The sequence below is a fragment of the Myotis yumanensis genome, unplaced genomic scaffold (genome assembly GCF_028538775.1).
Source record: "Myotis yumanensis isolate MYYU_CA2020_CCGP unplaced genomic scaffold, mMyoYum1.0.hap1 SCAF_4, whole genome shotgun sequence".
In the NCBI taxonomy this organism is placed as follows: domain Eukaryota; kingdom Metazoa; phylum Chordata; class Mammalia; order Chiroptera; family Vespertilionidae; genus Myotis; species Myotis yumanensis.
The window spans coordinates 36,965,354-36,987,743 of record NW_027223755.1 but is presented as its reverse complement, the minus strand read 5'-3'; the positions used below and the strand labels follow the sequence as shown (position 1 = coordinate 36,987,743).

Here is a 22,390-nt window from a genome sequence, read left to right as displayed (position 1 = left end):
GAAAACACACAGAAAAGAAAGCCATGTGAAGAACTTCTCTCTCTCTCTTTTTCAAGCTCCAAGGGCCCTTCCTTTGCCTCTGTAACTTGCTTCCTGAGCCCATGCAGTCCAGCTGGCTCACTTTTTCTACCTCTGTGACTTTATAAACTTTCTCTTGTATTGGGGGCTGGGGGTTGTGGAGAAAGATCTATGCAGAGATTGGATCATGCAACCTCAAAGCAAGGAAATGCCTCAAGCCACCAGAAACTTGAAGCGGCAAGGAACAGATTTTTCCGTAGAGCCATTTAGGGAGCATGCCCCTGTGGCCTCCTTGATTTCACACTTCCAGCCTACAGAACTTGAGAGAATAAATTTCTGTTATTTTTAAGCCACACACTTTGTGGTACTTTGTTACAGCAGCTCTAGGAAACTAGGGCTGCATTAGTTAATGCAAGGTTAGTAAAGCTATAGAAGTTATAATACCAGGTTAAATGGGCTAATTCCCCCTATAAAACAAAAGATCCCATTAAGATTTTCATACCAGATAATGGAAAAGCCATCTATGCAAAACTGAGCAAAACTGAATTTTCTATTTTGATAAATAAAGCAGACAGATAGGTAAGGTTACTACATAACAATAAAATATCTCTGTGTATAAAAACCCAGTGACCAAATGGCAGAACAACCGGAACGATCGGAAGGACCGGTTGCTCTGATGTGCACTGCAGTGGTCACCCAGCCCGATCGGGACCCCGATTGGCTCCCCTAAGTGCCTGTGGCCCCTTTCCCCTGGCCAGCCCTGCCCCTGATTGCCCCCCAGCCACCCATCCCCGATCGGCCCACCCCCACCCCAATCGGGGGCGGACTTGGCCTGTCAACCTCCCACACCCTATCCCACCCCCCCCCCACTGCAGCCCCGATCGGCCCCCATCAGGGTGGGCCAGCCGGACCCCACCTGTGCATGAACTCATGTACTGGGCCTCTAGTATAATAAATAATAACATAATCTATTGATAGAAAATAAAAAAGAAGAGATATAATTGCAAGTGAAGACTAATTAGAATATTAATAAAAATACTACAAACTTAAGAAATCCAATAAAACCTAAACAAAGGAGTATCATCAGTATAATGAAGTATTTCAAACATGCAAAAAGATTACAGAATAATAAAATAAATATCCTTTCACCTAATACCAAGTCTTAATAATTCTTGACATTTGGCCAAATTTAATTCAGGTTCTTTTTTAAAGAAATAAAATATTTCATACATAATTAAAGCCTCTACCTGACCCCTTTTTCTTCCCTCCCACTTCAAAGGTACCACTGTTTCAAAGCCAAGTCTGTGTATTCAAAGCCAAGTATTCACATGTATGTGTTTAGACATAAATAATAGTATTATTTGATGTATTTAAGCTTTACATATATAGCAATTGGCTGTATATGTAGTCCACTATTTTTTATTAAAAATGTTTTTGAGACTTATTTATGTTGATGCATGAAATTCTAGTTCATTCACTTTAACAGCTAAAATTTGTGTTATTAATCTTCTATTAATGATCATTTACATTGCTCTTCAACTTTTGCTATAACAAACAATGCTACAATGAACTTTCTTACACATGTCTCCTCATACATATACTAGTTTCTCCAGAGTATAGCTCTAAAAAAAATTACTCAGTGCCCATTCTTTTTAAAAACTTTATTACAATAATAGTATATTCCCATAATTAACAGGAGAATCTGACTGAAGGTAACCTTAAGATACTTTCTGTAGAAAAAGACTAAATTCTGAATTCACTAGTTTTAAGTCATCTCAGAGTGCCTAGTTAGCAGTCATTTAGAGCAAAAAGCAACACGTCTCATTAATGAGAAATTACCTGTGTGATATTTTTAGAAGACATAATTGCCTGGTTATAGAATATGCGGCCAAAGTGATTTCGATCTGGAAATATTTCTGCTTGTCGAGGTAAGTTTGCACCTCCTGAATCAACTGAAGAAAAGGGAAATGAAAGAAATAAGTACATCTCTATGAGCAAAATGTGCTCCACACAGGAACATTAGTATCAATGACAGTATCATTTCTTAATCACATTCACAAATGTCTTTTTAAAATATTCTACAGCATCTTTCTCCAACCCCCCAATGCAGCCAAAAGGATTCACCGTTTTCCTCAAATCCATTAGGCTCTCCTACCCTGTGCCAAATTCCACTTGAAATGTGTAGTGTGCTCTCTCCTTTGAGGACCAGCTAAAGCCCCACAAACACTGTAAATGCTTAACCAGTTCAGCTAAGAAACTGTCTTTCCCTCTTTTTAACTAATACAAAAACCACCTAAAGAAGTTGTGACAATTTATCATATATTGCACCTTCTAGTACTGTTTTCACTGCAGATTAGAGTGGTGGATAAGAATATCAGCTGAGTTCAAAACAGCTTGGTAACTTCATAGCTTTGTGATCACAGGTGTACTTCCTACTCATTCTATGCCTCGGTTCCCTCACCTGTAAAATGAAGATAACAGTAACTATCCCTCAGAGTTCTTATTGGGATGGCATGAAATAATGTGTGAAATACTTAGTTCAACACATACTGTGAGTGCACATAGTAGAACCACAAAAAGTTAGTTAGCCCCATACCTATTAATCTTGCCTACAACTATAAAAAAGTATTTTATCATTATTTGATACATTATATCTTATTTCCAATCATTACAAGTGGGCTGAAGACAAGGACAACATAATACTCTTCACTGGAACCCCTAGAGCAGTGATGGCGAACCTATGACATGTGTGTCAGAGGTGACATGCGAACTCATTTTTTTGGTTGATTTTTCTTTGTTAAATGGCATTTAAATATATAAAATAAATATCAAAAATATAAATCTTTGTTTTACTATGGTTGCAAATATTAAAAATTTTTTATATGTGACACGGCACCAGAGTTAAGTTAGGGTTTTTCAAAATGCTGACACGCCGAGCTCAAAAGGTTCGCCATCACTGCCCTACAGTGTTTGGCAGAACACCTGCAAGCAATAGGACCTCATTTGCTGTGTTATATATATACAAAGTATATACATCAGGCAAATTCTCCTTCCCAGGAAAAAAATATCCACATCAGTATCTGTTCAAATACTCACATAAATAAACAATATATCTTGGCATTTTACAACACTAAACCAATATCCAGAAAGTAGCAATTTATACTGCCTTGCTTTTATGTTCTTTTTGAAATATCCATAGATTTAAATGTATTTTAATGTTAAATATAAATGTACTTTCATTGAAAATTAAATTTCCTTACTAGATTTAATCGGGTGATCACTTCATAAGGCATATAAATGTTGAATCACTATGTTGTAGACCTAAAACTAATATATAATATTGTTTGTTGACTGTAATTGAAAAATAAAAATAAATTATAAAAAAATTAAAATTAAATTTCTTTAAATTTTATCTGCTCAAGTTATATACACACAAGGCCCTGGTTGGGTAGCTCAACTGGTTGAAGCATTGTCCTGATATGCCTTGTGGGTTCAATCCCCAATCAGGAAACATAGAAGAATCAACCAGTGAATGCATAAATAAGTAGCACCAAAAAACCAATGTTTCTCTCTCTCTCAAATCAATAAAATTTTTAAATAGTTTATTGATTTTTTTAAAGAGAGAAGAAGAGGTGGGGAGAGAGAGAGAGAAACATAGAAATGAGAGAGAAACGATTGGCTGCCTCCTGTACACCCCAAACCGGGGATCAAGCCTGCAATCCAGGCATGTGCCCTGACCAGGAATCAAACCAGCAACCTTATGGTGCACAGGACGACACACAGCCAACTAAGCCTCACTGGCCAGGATTAGAATCAATAATTTTTTTTAAAAAGCTATATACATACTCAAGCATTTAACATAGTAATTCACACTCAAGAGATCAAAATATATTAGCTATTATTTTTTCATAGTTTGAACCCTAATGGGTTAACAGAAAAACAAAATATACTAGTATAGAAGGAAAAAAAGCACACACATTAAGAGAAAAAATTGGCATAAACCAAAATACTATCAGAGGTTATTCCTCAGTGATGTTATTATGGGTAGTTCTTTTTTTTTTTTTTTTTTTTTATCTTTATTGTTCAGATTATTACATTTGTTCCTCTTTTTTCCCCCCATAACTCCCCTCCTTCCAGCTCCCACCCCACCCTCCACCCTCACTCCCCACCCACTGTGTTCATCCATAGGTGCATGATTTTTGTCCAGTCACTTCCCGCATCTCCCACACCCCTTTTCCCCCCAAGAATAGTCAGTCCATTCCCTTTCTATGTCCCTGATTCTATTATAATCACCAGTTCATTCTGTACATCAGATTATTTATTCACTTGATTCTTAGATTCATTTGTTGATAGATGCATATTTGTTGTTCATAATTTGTATCTTTACCTTTTTCTTCTTCTTCCTCTTCTTACAGGATACCTTTCAGCATTTCATATAATACTGGTTTGGCGGTGGTGAACTCCTTTAGCTTTTCCTTGTCTGTGAAGCTCTTTATCTGACCTTCAATTCTGAATGATAGCTTTGCTGGATAAAGTACTCTTGGTTGCAGGGTTTGGGAGGGGCGGGCTCAACAGGGCGGGGGGAGGGAGCCGCTATGGCCGCTCTCAGTCCGTCCCCAGGGGCTCTGCCTCTCTGTCCCCACAACCGCTGCAAACCTCGGAGGGGCCGTAGCCAGACAGTCCCGCTTCTCCCGTTTGAGTCTGGGTCCCTAGAGACTCGCCCGGATCTGTAGCCCAGAGTCTGAGACTCACTCCTGATTGAAAACGACAACCGCGTCCTCAGCCGCCAGCCCGCTTTGCGCGCGCACCACCTCACCACCGCACCACCGTACCTTTAAATTTTCCACACTACGCCTCCTCTGAGCGTCGGAATGCTGTTGTTTTTGCTTCTAGTTGAAGAGTCTCTCCTCAGCCAGCCTTCCTGTGGTTCTGGTTGATGTCCGTTCCGACTTTTAGTTGTATTTTTGAAGTGGTTGTTTACGGCGGCAATCTCCGGTGTTTACCTATGCCGCCATCTTCGATTCCCTGGGTAGTTCTTATTTACATTTTCTCCCAGAGTTCCCAGCCAAAACATGCATTTCTTTTACAATTGTGGGAGAAACCAATAGTTTTTTAAAACATTCATTGAGAGACACCCAAGATGGCGGCATAGGTAAACACCAGAGTTTGCTGCCTCGAACAACCACTTCAAAAATACAACTAAAAGACGGAACGGACATCACCCAGAACCACAGGAAGGCTGGCTGAGTGGAAATTCTACAACTAGAAGGAAAGAGAAAAGCATACCGAGGCTCAGAGGAGGCGCAGTGCGGAAGTAAAATACTAAGGTGCGGAGTGCATGCGGAGCGGGCTGGAGGCTGAGGGCGCGGTTGTCGTTTTCAATCGGGAGGGAGTCTCAGGCTCTGAGCTCCAGTTCCAGGCGAGTCTCTAGGGACCCAGACTCATACGGGAGAAGTGGGACTGTCTGGCATCGGTCAGAACCCTAGGGCAGCTTTCTCTCCGAGGGGCTTGCAGCGATTACCGGGACACTGAGAAGCAGAGCCTCTGAGGGCAAGACCGAGAGCAGCCATAACTGCTAGCCCCACCCTGTTGATCCCGTGGGACCCGCCCTGCCCAAGCCCTGCAGGGAGGCTTTTGCTGGATAGCCTCAGGCAAAGGCTAGATTAGCACCTCCCTAGAGATCCAGGAGCCAGGAAGCCCAGAGGTCAGAGTGGGACCATCCAGTTTGCAGCTCCGTGGAAACATAAAGGACACATTCAGGGGGCAGACTCAGTGAGCACCAAAGCCCCATTGAAGCAAGTCTTGCCCCAGAGGGGTGTCTCCAGCACAGAAGTTCTCCCACTGCAGACACAGGTGATTCTCACAGCCAATTGGCCTGGAGGTCAATTCCTCCCAGTGATAACTACAACAATCAAGGCTTAATTACAACAAGACTGTGCACAGAGCCCACAAGGGGGTGCACCAAGAGTGTCTACCTCAGGTAATTGGGACACTTAGCACAGAAAGGCACCCTATCGACACAGTGAAGCATAAAAAATGCCGAGACAAAGAAACAGGACACAAATGACAGAAATGGAGGAAAGCAAACTGCAGGATATAGAGTTCAAAACCACACTTTTAAGGTCTTTAAAGAACTGTCTAGAAGCCGCCGATAAATTTAGTAAGGCCCTGGAAAAGACTGGTGAGACCGCCGATAAATGTATTGAGATCTTCAAGAAATCTAGTGAGACCCTCGATGTTGTGATAAAGAACCAACTAGAAATTAAGCATACACTGACTGAAATAAAGAATATTATACAGACTCCCAACAGCAGACCAGAGGATCGCAAGAATCAAGTCAAAGATTTGAAATACGAAGAAGCAAAAAACACCCAACCGGAAAAGCAAAATGAAAAAAGAATCCAAAAATACGAAGATAGTGTAAGGAGCCTCTGGGACAGCTTCAAGGGTAACAACATCCGAATTATAGGGGTACCAGAAGATGAGAGAGAGCAAGATATTGAAAACCTATTTGAAGAAATAATGACAGAAAACTTCCCCTTCCTGGTGAAAGAAATAGACTTCCAAGTCCAGGAAGCGCATAGAACCCCAAACAGAAGGAATCCAAAGAGGAACACACCAAGACACATCATCATTAAAATGCCAAGAGCAAAAGACAAAGAGAGAATCCTAAAAGCAGCAAGAGAAAGAAAATCAGTTACCTACAAGGGAGTACCCATACGAATGTCAGCTGATTTCTCAACAGAAACTTTGCAGGCCAGAAGGGAGTGACAAGAAATATTCAAAGTGATGAATACCAAGAACCTACAACCAAGACTACTTTATCCAGCAAAGCTATCATTCAGAATTGAAGGTCAGATAAAGAGCTTCACAGATAAGAAAAAGCTAAAGGAGTTCATCACCACCAAACCAGTATTATACGAAATGCTGAAAGGCATCCTTTAAGAAGAGGAAGAAGAAGAAAAAGGTAAAGATACAAATTATGAACAACAAATACACATCTATCAACAAGTGAATATAAAAATCAAGTGAATAAACAATCTGATGAACAAAAAAATAAAAAATAAAAAATAAAAATAAATAAAACATTCATTGATAATGTCATATAAACAGTAAAATATTTTACCAGCTAAAAATAGTTACTTGCCCAAGTAGATGCAGGGGAGCCTGTTTTGCAGTGCAATTTCTTGTGCCCGTAAATGTTTTTTTACAGTCACTGGGTAGTAGGTACCACCTTTAACAGTAGCATCATTGGCAACAATCATGCATTCTACTCTGAAAGACAGAAATTTCATTGGAAAGAGAATATGAGAGATTTATTTATTCACAATTAAAGGACAATTACAAAACATTCCAAGATACTCCTATGCCATCTTCAACTTCTACTACCTACGACCAATGACAGTCATTAGTAGACAATTTAAAGATATAAAAGCAAGCTTTAATCACAGTTCACATATTCATTTATATAATGGAAAATGATCACTTTTAACAAGAGTCATCAGCCCTAACCGGTTTGGCTCAGTGGATAGAGTGTCGGCCTGCGGACTCAAGGGTCCCAGGTTCGATTCCGGTCAAGGGCATGTACCTTGGTTGTGGGTATATCCCCAGTAGGGAGTGTGCAGGAGGCAGCTGATCGATATTTCTCTCTCATCAGTGTTTCTAACTCTCTATCCCTCTCCCTTCCTCTCTGTAAAAAATCAACAAATATATTAAAAAAAAAAAAAAAACAAGAGTCATCAGTCTTATATTAGTAGTGAAAAACTAACAACCTAAGCAACATTTCATAATGGTTATTTGAATGAAAGGGTCCTAAAAAGATAATTATAATAATAACTGGAGGCCCAGTGCATGAATTCATGCATGGGTGGGTTCTGGCCCGCCCCGATCGGGGCCAATTGGGCAGAGCCAACTGGGGGGAGGGGCTGCGGGTGGTTAGTGGGCCGGCCCTGCCCCCTGGTCGAACTCTTGGTTGAATTCCCAATGGAACTCCCGGTCGAGGGGCCAATCTGCATATTAGCCCCACCCACCCACCAAAAAATCCAAGTCTCCAGAGTGAGAAAATCCCTCATAATTAACCTTCAAATTTCCTTTTAGGAAAGTAATTTGCAAAAATAAAAACTGACCCATCAATATTTATTTATTTTTCATGTTTTCAAAGGTCATGTTTTCAACATTACTGCCATATGCTTTTCTATAAAACTCAAAAGTTTAAAATATAACATTCATCTTACTTAAAGAAACAACAGATGCAATCTTTAAAACAGCATGTTTTATAATAATAAAAGTGTAATATGCTAATTAGACCAGACGTCCTTCCGGACGACCTTCCAGATGAAACCGGGGCTGCAAGGGAAGCCCGGGTCCTGGGTGCCAGAGGGAAGCTGGTGCTAGCAGCGAGAGGAAGGAAGGCCTACTCTTGCACAAATTTTGTGCATCGGGCCTCTAGTGTATACTACAAAGAGTCACCTACAATACCCTTTCTCACCAAAACCAGTTTGTTGGGTACCTCAGCCCATTAATAACACAAGGACCTGGCTGGTGAACACAGATGGCAGGCTAAGGAAACTACTTAGAATCCAATTGCCTGAGGTCACAGGTGAGCTTTGCCAGTGGCTTGGGCAAGTTATTTACTCTCTAAACCCCAGTTTCCTTATTTGCAGAAAAGTTATGACAATAATAATACCCATTCTCACAGAGCTATGGTAAAGACTGAAACAACTCATCAGTAGGAAGTGTTTACTATAATGCTTGGCATGGTAACTTTGCAGAAAATGTGAGATTATACATAAACATATACAAATATATGTAACATCTAGCAACTAGATCACCTAAGTCCACAGTGGTTCTCAAATGCTAACATTTGAGAACACTGACTGCAGGGCCACACCCCCAGATTAGATTTAGTACCTCTTGAGAAACCTGATAATCTACATTTCCTACAAAGTTCTTAGGTGATGCTGATGCTACCTGAGGACCACACTTGGAGAGCTACTCCTCTAAACAGTGGATGTGAAGAGATCACCTGTGGAGCCTGGGAAACCAAACAATGGGGATTAGAGAGTAAATAACTTGCCCAAGATCAAGCCACTGGCAAAGCTCTGCTTTGACCTCAGGCAACTGGATTCTGAGCCCAATACAAGTACATTTGATTCAGATGCCGGTTATTGGTATGTGTTCCTCCACCTTCTCATCAGAGCCCTGTGCCTTCAGGGAAGGTGCAGCTATAGCCATTCACCATTGTTGCAGAGCTGGCTGAAGACATTCCTGGTTTCTATTCTTTTTTTTTTTTGTTTCTGTATGCTATATACATGAGATGCAATTGAAACAAAAAGATTGAAACGTTTTTAAAATTAGCTTAAAATAATTAAATAATGTACAGATGAAGGACTTGGAGCACTAAAGACTGTGCAGCCATTAACATGACAGCAAATTATTGCTTTAAAAATAATGCTGGGGTCCAACCCCAGCAGGTCCAGGGGTCCCCAAAGGTGTGGACGGAGTTGGCAAAGAATGAATGACATGGAGACTGGGTTCAGTTCATCAGCATAGCGAGGTTCTCCCTCCAGGATCTCCAGCGAAGTTCTGGTTAGGAACTACAACCAAGTTCTGGTCAGGATCTCCAACCAAGTTCTGGTGCCATGTTCTCTCACTAGGTTCTCCAGCCAGGTTCTCCAGGTTCTCCAGCCAGGTTCAGTCACCAGGTTCTTTAGCCAGGTTCTATTCAGGTTCTTTTGCCATGTTCTGTCTAGGTTCTCCAGTGAAGTTCTGTAGCCAGGTTCTGTCCAGGATCTTTTGCCATGTTCTCTGGCTAGGTTCTGGTTAGGATCTGATGAGGATCTGATGAGGAGCTGATGAGGAGCTGATGAGGAGCTGATCGGTTTCTATTCTATAAGCTAAGATTTACCCCCTTTAATTTTTGTCTCTAAAGCTCTATAAATGAATCTGCATAGGAAATCTCAGTCCTAAATAATATCAATAGCATAAAACTTGCATGCTAATATGCAAAGCTGTGAGTGCTGGATGCCTGTGCCTGGTTAATGTTCCTGACCCTTGATGTTGAGTGTAAGTAGGATACTCACCCTGATACTCTCCCAATGCCTGTAATGATGCCACCTGCAGGGACCTCCTCATTATCATATAACTGGTAACCTGCAAACTGGGATAATTCCAGAAATGGAGACCTGAGAGGAAGAAAGGAGGTTCCTTGAATTAATGTCATTTTTTTAAAAAGCATATTTAAAGAGTTACACATGGGGGGGGGAAAGATTTTTTTCTTTAATGATCCAATGTTTCAAATATGCAAATTGTATATAAAATCTACAAAAAGAATATTTAAAACAAAATCTAGTGTGAAAATTTTGGGGGTTTATATGGTATAGCCATACAATAGAACACTAGGCACTTATTTTAAAAGATGTTTACAAATGTGTTTATTATTATAGAAAGAGCATAGCACCTAAAACATATGTAGTACTGACTACGTGCCAGGCTGTCTTCTAGGACTTTCAGAAACCTCACTCATTTACTCCTAAAAACTACCTTCTCAGGTAGATCCTTATAACCCCATTAACTGATGAGGAAACTGAAACAGAGATTAAGTCACTTGTCTAAGTCACTAGTAAGTGGCAGAGCTGGGTTTTAATAACCAATCTGGGACCACAGTTTTTGTTTATTTGTTTTTAACCACTGTTTTATTCTAGCTCTTACTTAAATGTTTAAGATATAGTAAGTGAGGGGTAGGGAAAGGGAGTTAGAAAACCCACATTTTGTAGGATTCCATTTTTTCTTTAAAAAATTATGTCTAATACACATATTTTTGAAAACGGTCTAGATCAGCGGTTCTCAACCTGTGGGTCGCAACCCCTTTGGGGGTCAAACGACCCTTTCACAGGGGTCGCCTAAGACCATCGCAAAACACATATATAATTACATATTGTTTTTGTGATTAATCACTATGCTTTAATTATGTTCAATTTGTAACAATGAAATTGGGGGTCACCACAACATGAGGAATTGTATTAAAGGGTCGCAGCATTAGGAAGGTTGAGAACCACTGGTCTAGATGGATATATGCTAGGTATTAGCAGTGTTGTCTCCAGAGAGAGTGTGTGTGTGTGTGTGTGCACACGCGCACGCGCGCATGTCACAAAATGTGCTTTGGGAGTCTTTATTTCCTTCTCTCCAATTCCACATCCACCTAATCCAATCCTTCAGGAAACGCTGTTGGGTTAGCTTTGTCTTGACAACAAACCCAGAAACTAACATTCTCATCACCCCACTACCAGTACCCTAGTCCAAGTCACCATCCTGTCTCTCTTGAATCACTGCAATCGCTCTCGAACTGGTCTCGGTGCTCCCACCCTTGCTGCCCACAGGCACTCACAACACAGCAGCCAGAATAACTCTTTTCAAACATAAGTTAAATAGATCATAATAGTTCCCCATTCAAAACCCCACAAAAACTTCCCATTTCTCTCAAGAGCTGAAATTCTTATCCTAGCCACAAAGTCTTACGGAATTGGACTCCATTTCTACTACTCTCCCTCCACCCCAATCACTGGTCTCCTGGCTCCTGGAGCAGATCAGAACATCCAGCACATTCCCACCTCAGGGCCTCTGCACTGGCCATTGCTCCTCTGTCTGCAACCCTCTTTCCCCAGTTATGTTTAGGGTTCTCTCTCTTCACTCTTTCAAATCTTTGTTCAAATGCCACCTTCTCAATGAGACCTATCCTAACCACCTCATTTACAGTAAAACTGCAACTCGACCTTCATCTTCTCCCTTTCTCTAGTCTAGCTTTCCTTCCTACCGTGGCAGTTACCACCTTCTAACAAAATATAAAACTATGACATTTATCATTTATCTTCACTCCTCCTGCTGCAATGTAAACTCCAGGTGGGCAAGGATCTTTGTCTATTTTGTTCACTGACATATCAGTAGCACCTAGAATAGTAGCCTCTTGATAAACATTTGTTGTTGAATCTTACAATAAGAGCCAGAATTTAAAATCATCTATTTACAAGGGTGTCTAAGAAAGTCCCATGGAATAGAAAGCACTGAGTTGGCACTTGGGTATATACCAACCCTGGGTCCAGAAGGCCATCGACTCTTTCTCTGGCTAACAGTTTTCCTCTCGATGTGTGGCGTTCTTTGGCTTTCTCACTACCTCCTATAATAAAAACAGGATTAGATTAGACTGACATGCAATAATGTCTCCATACAACTTAATGCCAGAAAAATATTTAACACTTAGTCCACAATATAGAGCTTTTAAAAGTTCAACTTATCCTGTGAAAAAAGGCGTATTTTTCAATCATTCATTTAACTTACAAACTGGCAGTTTTCTAAAGTAAATAAACAGGCATTTGTTTGTTTGTTTTTAATGTCTATCCCTATTACAATATTATCTATATATATAAAAGCCTAAGCGACCGTTAGGACCGAACGACCAGTTAACATGACGCACACTGACCACCAGAGAGCAGACGCTCAATGCAGGAGCTGCCCCCTGGTGGTCAGTGTGCTCCCACAGCCAACCTCCCCTTGTCCCTGCCCCCCAATAGGCCCTCATCAGTGGCCAGGCTTAGGGACCCCACCCATGCATGAATTTCATGCACTGGGCCTCTAGTTTGATTATAGCTATACAAGAGGCCCAGTGCACGGATTCGTGTACTGGTGGGGTCCCTCTGCCAGGGATCGGGCCAAAACTGACTCTCCGACATCCCCTGAGGGGTCCCGCATTGCAAGAGGGCAGTTCTAGGGTGACACACCCTGGAATCAGGCTCCCCCCTCTCTGTTTCCGGGTGAGTCACCCAAGAACCACAATTGCCAAGTCACTGCAGCTCGGCAGCTCCTGTGTTGAGCATTTGCCCCCTGGTGGTCAGTGTGTGTCATAGCAACCAGTAGTTCCGCCATTTGGTTGATTTGCATATTAGCCTTTTATTATATAGGACTAGGGGCCCAGTGCACAAAAATTTGTGCACTGGGGAGGGGGTTTCCTCAGCCCAGCTTGCCCCCTATCACATACTGGGAGCCCTAGGGGATGTCCTACTACCTGCTCCCTGCTCCCCTTGGGGAGCGGGCCTAAGCCACAGTCTGGCCTCCCTTTGTGGAAGGCGACCGGGCTGATCAGGGGAAGGCAACAGCCCCATCACCCCGCTGCTGCAGCCACTGCCAGTCACCGCAGCCACCAAGGTGTTTTCATCAACACGGACTCCAGTCCCTTTACCATGAAAAAATGACAACTTTCTTTAGGCATTTTCAAGAAGTGTCTTTCATAGGATATGACATTTCTTTCTTTCTTTATCCTCACCTGGGGATATGTTTCCATTGATTTTTAGAGAATGTGGAAAAGAAAGGGAAAGACAGAGAGAAAAACATCAAAGTGAGAGGAACACTTTGATTGGTTGCCTCCTGCATGAGCCCTGACCTGGGCCGGAGCCAGGGAGGAACGTGCAACCTAGGTACATGCCCTTGGTCAGAATTGAACCCAGAATCTGCGTTGGGCAGGCCGAGGCATTATCCACTGAGCCAAACTGGCTAGGACAGGATATGACATTTCTTAACCCTCCAGCAGCAGACCTTCATTTTTTTCTCCAGGAGTGTGGTAAAAAAAACCCTAGATCACTTTTTGGACTCTTATTACCCAAGTTACTAAGAATATTACCAGTGGCATACAGAGAGCTTAACCAATCAGAGGTCAGAAAAGGTGTTTCCTCTGTAGTTCACACCAATTGCTGGTTTGGCCCCTGCCCAGGCCTAACGCCTCTGGCGAGTCATTAGCCCTGGGCCAGGGCACCCTCAGCTCCAAGTCACCGTGGCCATCAAGGATCGCTGGCTGGCTGCGCCCGGGTTCGGGCCGCCACCACCATCAAGGATCACTGGCTGGCTCCTCCCCAGCCCAGGCCTAAAGCCTCTGGCCCAGGCATTAGGCCTGGGCTGGGGCACCCCCAGGTCCCCGCCACCGCAGCCATCAACGATCCTTGGCTGGCTCCTCCCTGACACAGGCCTAAAGCCTCAGGCCGAGGTTTTAGGCCTGGGCATCTCGCCACCTCCGAAGATCGCTGCTGGCTGGCTCCTCCCCGGCCCAGGCCTAAAGCCTCTGCTTGAGGCTTTAGGCCTGGGCCGGGGCACCTCCAGCTCCCGCCGCAGCTGATCGCTGGCTGGCTCCTCCCCGGCCCAGGCCTAAAGCCTCAGGCCGAGGTTTTAGGCCTGGGCCAGGGCACCCCCAGCTCGCTGCCGCTGCCGCCGCCGCCGCCACCGCCGCCATGGAAGATCGCTGGCTGGCTCCTCCCCGGCCCAAGCCTAAAGCCTCTGCTCGAGGCTTTAGGCCTGGGCCGGGGCACCCCCAGCTCCCGCCGCAGCCGATCGCTGGCTGGCTGCTCCCTGACCCAGGCCTAAAGCCTCAGGCCGAGGTTTTAGGCCTGGGCCAGGGCACCCCCAGCTCGCCGCCACCGCCGCCATGGAAGATCGCTGGCTGGCTCCTCCCCGGCCCAAGCTGGGCCGGGGCACCCCCAGCTCCCCGCCGCAGCTGATCGCTGGCTGGCTCCTCACCGCCCCAAGCCTAAAGCCGGCCGCCATCTTGGCTGACAGTTAATTTGCATAAGGATATGCTGATTAGCCAATGGGAAGGGTAGCGGTCGTACGCCAATTACCATGTTTCTCTTTTATTAGTGTAGATATGGTGTCAGATGGGTACCAGATTTATTATGCAGACCACTTTGTAAGTTATATAAATGTCTAACCACTATGCTGTACACCTAAAACTAATATTGAATGCCAACTGTAATTGAAATTTTTAAATTAAAAAATAAAAATAAAAAATAAACCAAAATCAATCTATCCATATTATACATTTACAGAATTCACTAGCAATTACTTAAATAAAACAGTACTTTCTCTGAAACTTGGGCATTGGAAACATGGCCTCATCTCAACCACATTCATTAAATACCTACTACAAATACCTAGCACTGTGCCACATGAAATTTGAAAAATCCCTACCTTCATTTGTACCAGGTAAACAGCACTATTTTAGAAATGACTTCCATGCTAGCAGAGCAACACTTATCTAATGATGCATAGACTTTTGAGGCTGCTCCAAATAGGAGAGAGTTGCACGCCTTCCTTTTGCAATTACGAAGTCCCCTTTTGTTAGTATCTTAACGCAGAGATGTCTTTGGTGTTTCCTAATGTTGTTCCAGACAAAGACAATTACAATTATTGAAGAGTCTGCTGAGGCAAGAGGCGCTCCAAACCTCACCCAGCTCGAGGGCTGCTGGGCTCCAGGTCATGGGAACGTCAATAACACACTTTCAGCAAACCAAGGCAATAGATCAGAAGGATCAAACTGTACTTTAATATGTTTATTTGCACTGTTGCCCAAGAATTTCATCTTAACGTACTCTTTTTTTTTTAATCCTCACCAGAGGGTAAGTTTATTTGTTTTATTGATTTTGGAGAAAGAGGAAAGGGAGAGGGGGAAAGAGAGAGAAAACAAAGATGTGAGAGAGAAATACTGATCAGTTGCCTCTGGTACACACCCTGACCAGGACTGAACCCAAAGCCTAAGAATATGCTCCGACTGGGAATCGAACCCGAAACCTTTTTGGTATATGGGACAATGCTCCAACCAACCAAGCCACCCAGCCAGGACTTAATATACCCTTTGTCTAATGTTCAGCTATTTAAGAAAGCTAAATACCCTTGTCTTCACCTCCTAATTGGAACACTATTTAGATTTTGGCCTGAATCTGTGCTTCCAGAATAGCTATTCTTTTGGATCTCAAAAAAATACTTATTGCCTCTTACTTTGGCCTTTTATATTTAGGTTAACAACAGCATAAGCTGAAGAATAAATAAGTGTTTACGCCCTGGCTGGTGTGGCTCAGATGGCTGAGCGTCCCATGTACCTGAGGGTCCCCAGTTAGATTCCCGGTCGGGGCACTGGGTTCCGGGTTCGATCCCCAGTCAGGTGTGTGTGGGAGGCAACCAATCAGTGGTTCTCTCAAACATCGATGTTTCTCTCTTTCTCTCTCTCTCTCTCTCTCTCTCCCTCCCTCCCTCCCTCCTTCCCTCCCTCTCCCTTCCTCTCTTGCTAAAATCAATAAAAACATATTTCTTTAAAAAAATAAGTACCTAGTCTTATTTTCTGTGCTCGTTCATGGAGTTCATTTACTAGTGCTTTCATCTGTTCATAGTTTTCCTAAAACAGAAACAAAGAAAGAGAGAAATATTAGAAAGCAATTCTCTTTTTTACCAAGATAAGGGTTAAGAAGAATATCACCTGCAAACCCATCCATGTAATCTCCACACGGGGCCAGCCCATCCATGTGGTCTCCATGCTAGGCCATTCTGTTGTATGGAAAGATTAATTCCTGCCTGTAGCTTTGCTCAAGCTCTTCACTACCACCATTCCCTCTGGTCCATCTATCCAAATCGCATCCCCTTATAAAGCCTAGTGCATGTTCCATCTCATCGCCAACACCATTTCTGGCCACTCCTACTCACTTTAACATCTTTCTTCCTTACACACCTACTGAATTTAACTGATCTCTATTTCATTTTCTATTTTAAAAAATATAAGTCAGCCCTAGTTGGTTTGGCTCCGTGGATAGAGCATCAGCCTGCGGACTGAAGGGTCCCAGGTTTAATTCTGGTCAAGGGCACATGCCTGGTTTGTAGGCTCAATCCACAGTATGGGGTGTGTAGGAGGCAGCCGATCAATGATTCTCTCTCATCATTGATGTTCCTATCTCTCTCTCTCCCTCCCCCTTCCTCTCTGAAATCAATAAATTCCTTCATTTTTAAGGGTTAGAATGATATCTTTATTTTTTTCTGCCCCATCTATAACTATTCTGAGGAGATTCTAACCAATGCAGAAATACTTGTTTACTGACAAATTACACTTTTTTAAAAAAAGCTCAGGATTTAGAAAAGTGGATCCTATTTTATGTTTAAAAAGAATAAAATTATATGTTTACAAATTTTCTAGAGTGATATACAAAAAATATATAAACAGTGAGACGTGGAAAAGAGCAGAGGAAACTAACTTTTCAACCTTCCGTTTTGTAAGTTTTGTTTGACCAGCACATGACTTTAAAACAATTCTTACTTAGCTAATTATTTTTGAAAATTCAGAGTTTAACCTGCTGACACATTTTGTTCTTCATAATGTGATTAACACATCTGGTGATTTAATTCCCTTTACGAGACACAATGCTAAACAGCTTTCCAGCTATTCAAAATTAGATGAATTTACAGTCTTTATGATATAGTTCCATTATTTCCTATTTTCTACAGAGTTCCTGAGGTCATGGAACAATTCTCCTTAGTCTGTTTAAAAGTGACTAAAATGGCCCTGCCAGTGTGGCTCAGTGGTTGACTGTCAACCCATCAACCAGGAGGTCACAGTTCAATTCTGGTCAGGGCACATGCCCGGGTTGTGGGTTCGATCCCCAGTAAGGGGCGTGCAGGAGGCAGCCAATCAATGGCTCTCTATCATCATTAATGTTTTTATCTTAGAAAAAAAATTTTTTAAAATGTGTTGTTTTCAGTGATATCATTTGGAGTGAATTCCCAAGCAAGTCCATCCAGTCATGACATACTCAACAGTACTGGGGAAAAAAAGGAATAGACAGGTTACATTACAGCAAATTAAAGAGAGGAGGGGTTTCACTATCATGTTCAGCAACACTTTAGTGTGGTTTGTTGTCATTGTTGTTAACTTCCTTTCATGGAAATTATCAAACATACAAAAGCAAAAGACTAGTATAATGAAACGTACCCAATGCTCTCCAACAATTATCCATATATGGTCGAAGTTGTTTCCTTTATGGCCCTCAAATTATTCTGAAGAAAATCTTAGACATAACATCTGATCTATAAGTATTTCCAAATCTCTAAAAGATGAGGAACACTATCCCTATCAATCATCTATTAATATTGCCCTAGCCGGTTTGGCTTAGTGGATAGGTGTCAGCCTGTAGACTGAAGGGTCCCAGGTTCGACTCTGGTCAAGGGCACATGCTCAGGTTGCAGGCTTGATCCCTAGTGGGGTTGGGGGAAGAGGGGTGTGCAGGAGGCAGCCAATCAATGATTCTCCCTCATCGTTGATGTTTCCATCTCGCTCTCCCTCACCCTTCTTCGCTGAAATCAGTAAAAAATATATTTTAAAAAATTAAATAAAAATAATCTATTAATAGCCTCAAACATCCAATTCATAAAGATATCTTCCCAACTGTCAGATATAGTTGTTTTTTGCAGTTTGTTTATTTGAATAGGATCTTATGGGAGGTCCAAATACACACAATTGGCTGATATGTTTCTTAAGTCTTTTCTAAAATATAAGTTCTACCATATTTTTTGTCTTGAAATGTTTTGTTTGCCCCATATTTCTCCCATAGTGCTAAATGCATCCCCACAGTATCTTAGCAAGTTCTTCCCTCGTACTGGTAAATCTAGAGCAGTGGTTCTCAACCTTCCTAATGCTGCGACCCTTTAATACAGTTCCTCATGTTGTGGTGACCCCCAATTGCATTGTTACAAATTGAACATAATGAAAGCATAGTGATTAATCACAAAAACAATATGTAATTATATATGTGTTTTCCGACAGTCTTAGGCGACCCCTGTGAAAGGGTCTTTCGACCCCCAAAGGGGTTGCGTTGAATTCTAGAGGCTTATGGGATTCTTGTGTGCCTTTTGTTTTTTATTATTTTCGCCCACCTCCAACCCCCTCAGGCATCCTACCTGCCAGTCCCCCGCCAACTTTACAAACTACTGGTTCAAAGCTGATGAAAAACAGTTTGCATACATACAAAGACAAGTAATCTTCTATTTAAATCGTACCCAAATCCAGGGGTACAATCACTGCAGCCAATAACATTGCCCAATTTGGGACAGCAGCTAAAGCCGGTTATGCAAGTAATCTTTACCCTAGCTAAGCTAGCCTCCTATTAAAAAAAAAAAATAAAGAAAACTGCCTAGCCGGCATGGCTCAGTCTAGCGTCAAACTGTGAACCAGGATTCCTGGTCAGGGCACATGCCCAGGTTTCAGGCTCGATCCCCAGTGCGGGGCACCCCATGCAGGAGGCAGTTGATCAATGATTCTCTCCCATCATTGATGCTTCTATATCTTCCTCTTCCTTCCTCTCTGAAATCAATAAAAATATATTTAATAAGTAAATGAACAGAACTGTCACTATCAAGCCTTTGTGAAGCACACAGTGGGTAGAAGTGAGAGGGGGCAGTACATAATACTGGTCTAACATGAGCGACCAGGAAAATTAGGCAGGGAGAAACGATTGCGGCCAAGACCCCTCTGTGCCATCTCCCATCCAAGGCATGGCTTTACCTTTGTTCCCCTTTTATGAGTTTTTTGCACTAAAAGTTTACTACTTGGAGGTCCCAGGAGATATGGCTGCACCTAAGTGAAATATTTTAACATCCAACATAACTTAAGAAGAACATACCCACACTCTCCAAGCCATTTGTTATCTGTGGCAGACAGTACTAACTTTATCCATGTTCATTCTTCCCACTTTCCTTGATGATGGAATCCCAATTTTATTTACTCAAGGTGGCAACAAGCCTAGTTGGAAAAGTAACATATCCTGGCCTTCCTGTGCGTAGACATGTGGCTGTGTGACTAAATTCTAACCAATGAAATATAGGAAGAAAGTATGACTTCTAGAAAGGCTCCTTAAAAAGAAGTCAAGTAGATGAGTCCTTTTGGAACTCAGACATAATAGTTGGAGCCTAAGCAACCATCTCCAGCGGTCGGCAAACTGCAGCTCAGCAAACCACGGCTCGCGAGCCACGTACGGCTCTTTGGCCCCTTGAGTGTGGCTCTTCCATAAAATACCGACTTCTGCGCATGGGCCACGAAGTTTCAATCGTACTGTACGTGCACGTCCCCACGTGGTATTTTGTGGAAGAGCCACACTCAAGGGGCCAAAGAGCCGCATGTGGCTCACGAGCCGCGGTTTGCCAACCACGGTCTTAGACCATGAGGTAAACTGTATTAGTTGTTCAAAATTATTCCTCCCCTCCCACCTTTGCCAAGGTTCAGTGTGAGATTATACTTCCCCACCCCACAGTCCATGAGTCTGTCCATATTACTCGTTTTGTCCAGAGGAATGTGGGCAAATGTGACAGTGTACCAAATGCAAGCAGAGGCTTTAAGAGTGACAAAGTGTTGCCATACTCTCCTCTTGTGCCCCCACCTTCCATTATGAGAGGAGCATTCCCCAAGTAGCCACTGCCCCTTCAGGCTGGGTCCTGGCATAAGAAACAAGTAGAACAAGCCCTCCTGATACACCAAGGTTTCGGGTTCCATCCCCAGTCAGGGCACATACGAGAAACAACCAATGAATGCGTAAATAATTGGAACAACAAATGAATCTCTCTTTCATCAATAAATAATAATAAAAATTTTAAAAAGAAACAGACCTTAACCTGATGTACTGCTCAGGCCAGAGTTGCAACAACCAATCCACAGATCCAAGAGCAAAAATAAGTTCTTGTGGGTGGAGGGAATGAGCAAAAAAGAAGAAGAAAAAGAAAACTCATGGATACCAACAGTATGTTGAATGTGGGGGGTTGGGGATGGAGGAGGGAATAGGGCAGGGGTGGGCAAACTTTTTGACTCGAGGGCCACAATGGGTTCTTAAACTGGACCGGAGGGCCGGAACAAAAGCATGGATGGAGTGTTTGTGTGAACTAATATAAATTCAAAGTAAACATCATTACATAAAAGGGTACGGTCTTTTTTTTTTAGTTTTATTCATTTCAAATGGGCCGGATCCAGCCCGAGGGCCGAAGTTTGCCCACGGCTGGAATAGGGGGATAAATGGTGATGGACAGGGACAAAGACTTGCCTTGGGGTAGTAAATACACAATACAGTGTACAGATGTGTTGTAGAGCTGTGCACCTAAAACCTGTATAATTTTGTTAACCAGTGTCACCCCAATAAATTAAATAAAAAGGAAATAAATACTTATTTCGGACACTAAGATCTTGGGATTGCTTGCTACGCAGCATTAGTGAAGCAAACGCTGGTTAAATGCACATCATGAGATGACCTTGAGGAGAGGAGAAAAAACATCAAGAGTTGGTATGCGAGCCCTGGCCAGACGGCTCAGTGGTTGAAGCTTTGCCCCAGTACGCCAGCCAAGGTTGGAGGTTCCAACTCTAGTCAGGGCACATACAAGAAGCATAAATACATGGAACAAATCGGTGTTTCCTTTTCTCTCTCTCCATTTCTCTCTCTCAAATCAATTTAAAAAGAGAGATAACATGGGACTAAAATTTTCCAGCTCTGAGCTTTCAAAAGCTGCAAGTTGTTTCTTTGACCTTGAATAGCTCCCAGTTCCAAGAAAAGCCATTCAAAGATACTGTGGAATATTTTCTATTAACACTACCAACTATTTAAAGTCTGATAAGCACAACTTCCAAGGTTAGCTGTCCTCGGCCAGTGATCCCCCAAACTGGCTGCCACCAAGCCCCCAGGGTTCATTAACCATGTCAACACCAGAGACCCAAAAGGTCCAGGGAGGGGCTTCGGGCAGCTGTGCATTCAACAAGGTCCCCAGCTGACAATGCAGGGCCAGGTTTTGAGGACTACCGATTTCAAAGATACAAAAAGCAGTGCCAATGCCAAAAGTAAACTAAAATGTATTTGATTTGGGATTTTTTTTTTTTTCAATCTTCACGACCCCTTTAGTGCATCCCAGAATCAATACGGAGGCCGCAGAGAAAAGAACAGCAGCTGTTCAAGGCGTCCACCTGCCTCCGAGTCCGGCCAGCAGGGCGTCCCGCGGGCCGGGCACCCGCGGAGGTGTGGTAGGGGCACTCAGGCCGCTCACCCAGCCTACCTGGTAGACGGCAGAGCCCGAGTCGGGCTGGGTGCCCAGCGTGGCCACCGCGTCCCCGTGATAGGCGCGCGGTCCGGGGACAGCAGCGCGGGCGCAGCGCCACAGCGCTAACCTCGCGGCGGCCCACATGGCAGCGGACCCCGAGCGACGGAGGAGCACAGAGATGCCGACCGAGCCGGTGCGCCTTCCGCTCGCTTCCCCGCTAAGGGCGACGGCTCAGCTCAGGTCCTGGAAGCCTCCACCAGCCTGATACTCCCCCGATTCTCAGGCCGGCCCTCGCACGGACAGACACACGCCGCTCGTGATTGGTAGGTACTACGTGCCACGCCCCTAGCCTCAGCCAATAAAACAGAGGATCAGCCCCGCGAGACCCTGTCGTATCGCGAGCCCAGGAGCCCCGGAGTCCAGGGGCAGAGCGAGCCTTCCCGGGCCATCCAGCTTCCTCCTGCGGAGCTGGTGAACTTTTCCTTGTGCTCGTTTCAGTTTATTTTCT

The 22,390-nt window shown here is 43.3% G+C and overlaps 1 protein-coding gene across 1 annotated transcript in view; it reads right to left on the bottom strand.

The window, feature by feature from the left end:
* MCCC2 (methylcrotonyl-CoA carboxylase subunit 2) overlaps nucleotides 1-22,168 on the bottom strand; it is a 61,803-nt gene extending 39,635 nt beyond the window's left edge. The window contains exons 1-6 of the mRNA XM_070412148.1: nucleotides 21,898-22,168; nucleotides 16,159-16,225; nucleotides 12,106-12,190; nucleotides 10,101-10,202; nucleotides 7,166-7,293; nucleotides 1,858-1,970 (exon numbers count right to left, since the gene is read on the bottom strand). Coding sequence (XP_070268249.1) covers nucleotides 1,858-1,970; nucleotides 7,166-7,293; nucleotides 10,101-10,202; nucleotides 12,106-12,190; nucleotides 16,159-16,225; nucleotides 21,898-22,026 — 624 coding nt within the window. The 5' untranslated portion in view covers nucleotides 22,027-22,168. The remainder of the gene's footprint in view (nucleotides 1-1,857; nucleotides 1,971-7,165; nucleotides 7,294-10,100; nucleotides 10,203-12,105; nucleotides 12,191-16,158; nucleotides 16,226-21,897) is intronic.
* Between the last annotated feature and the right edge of the window lie 222 nt (nucleotides 22,169-22,390).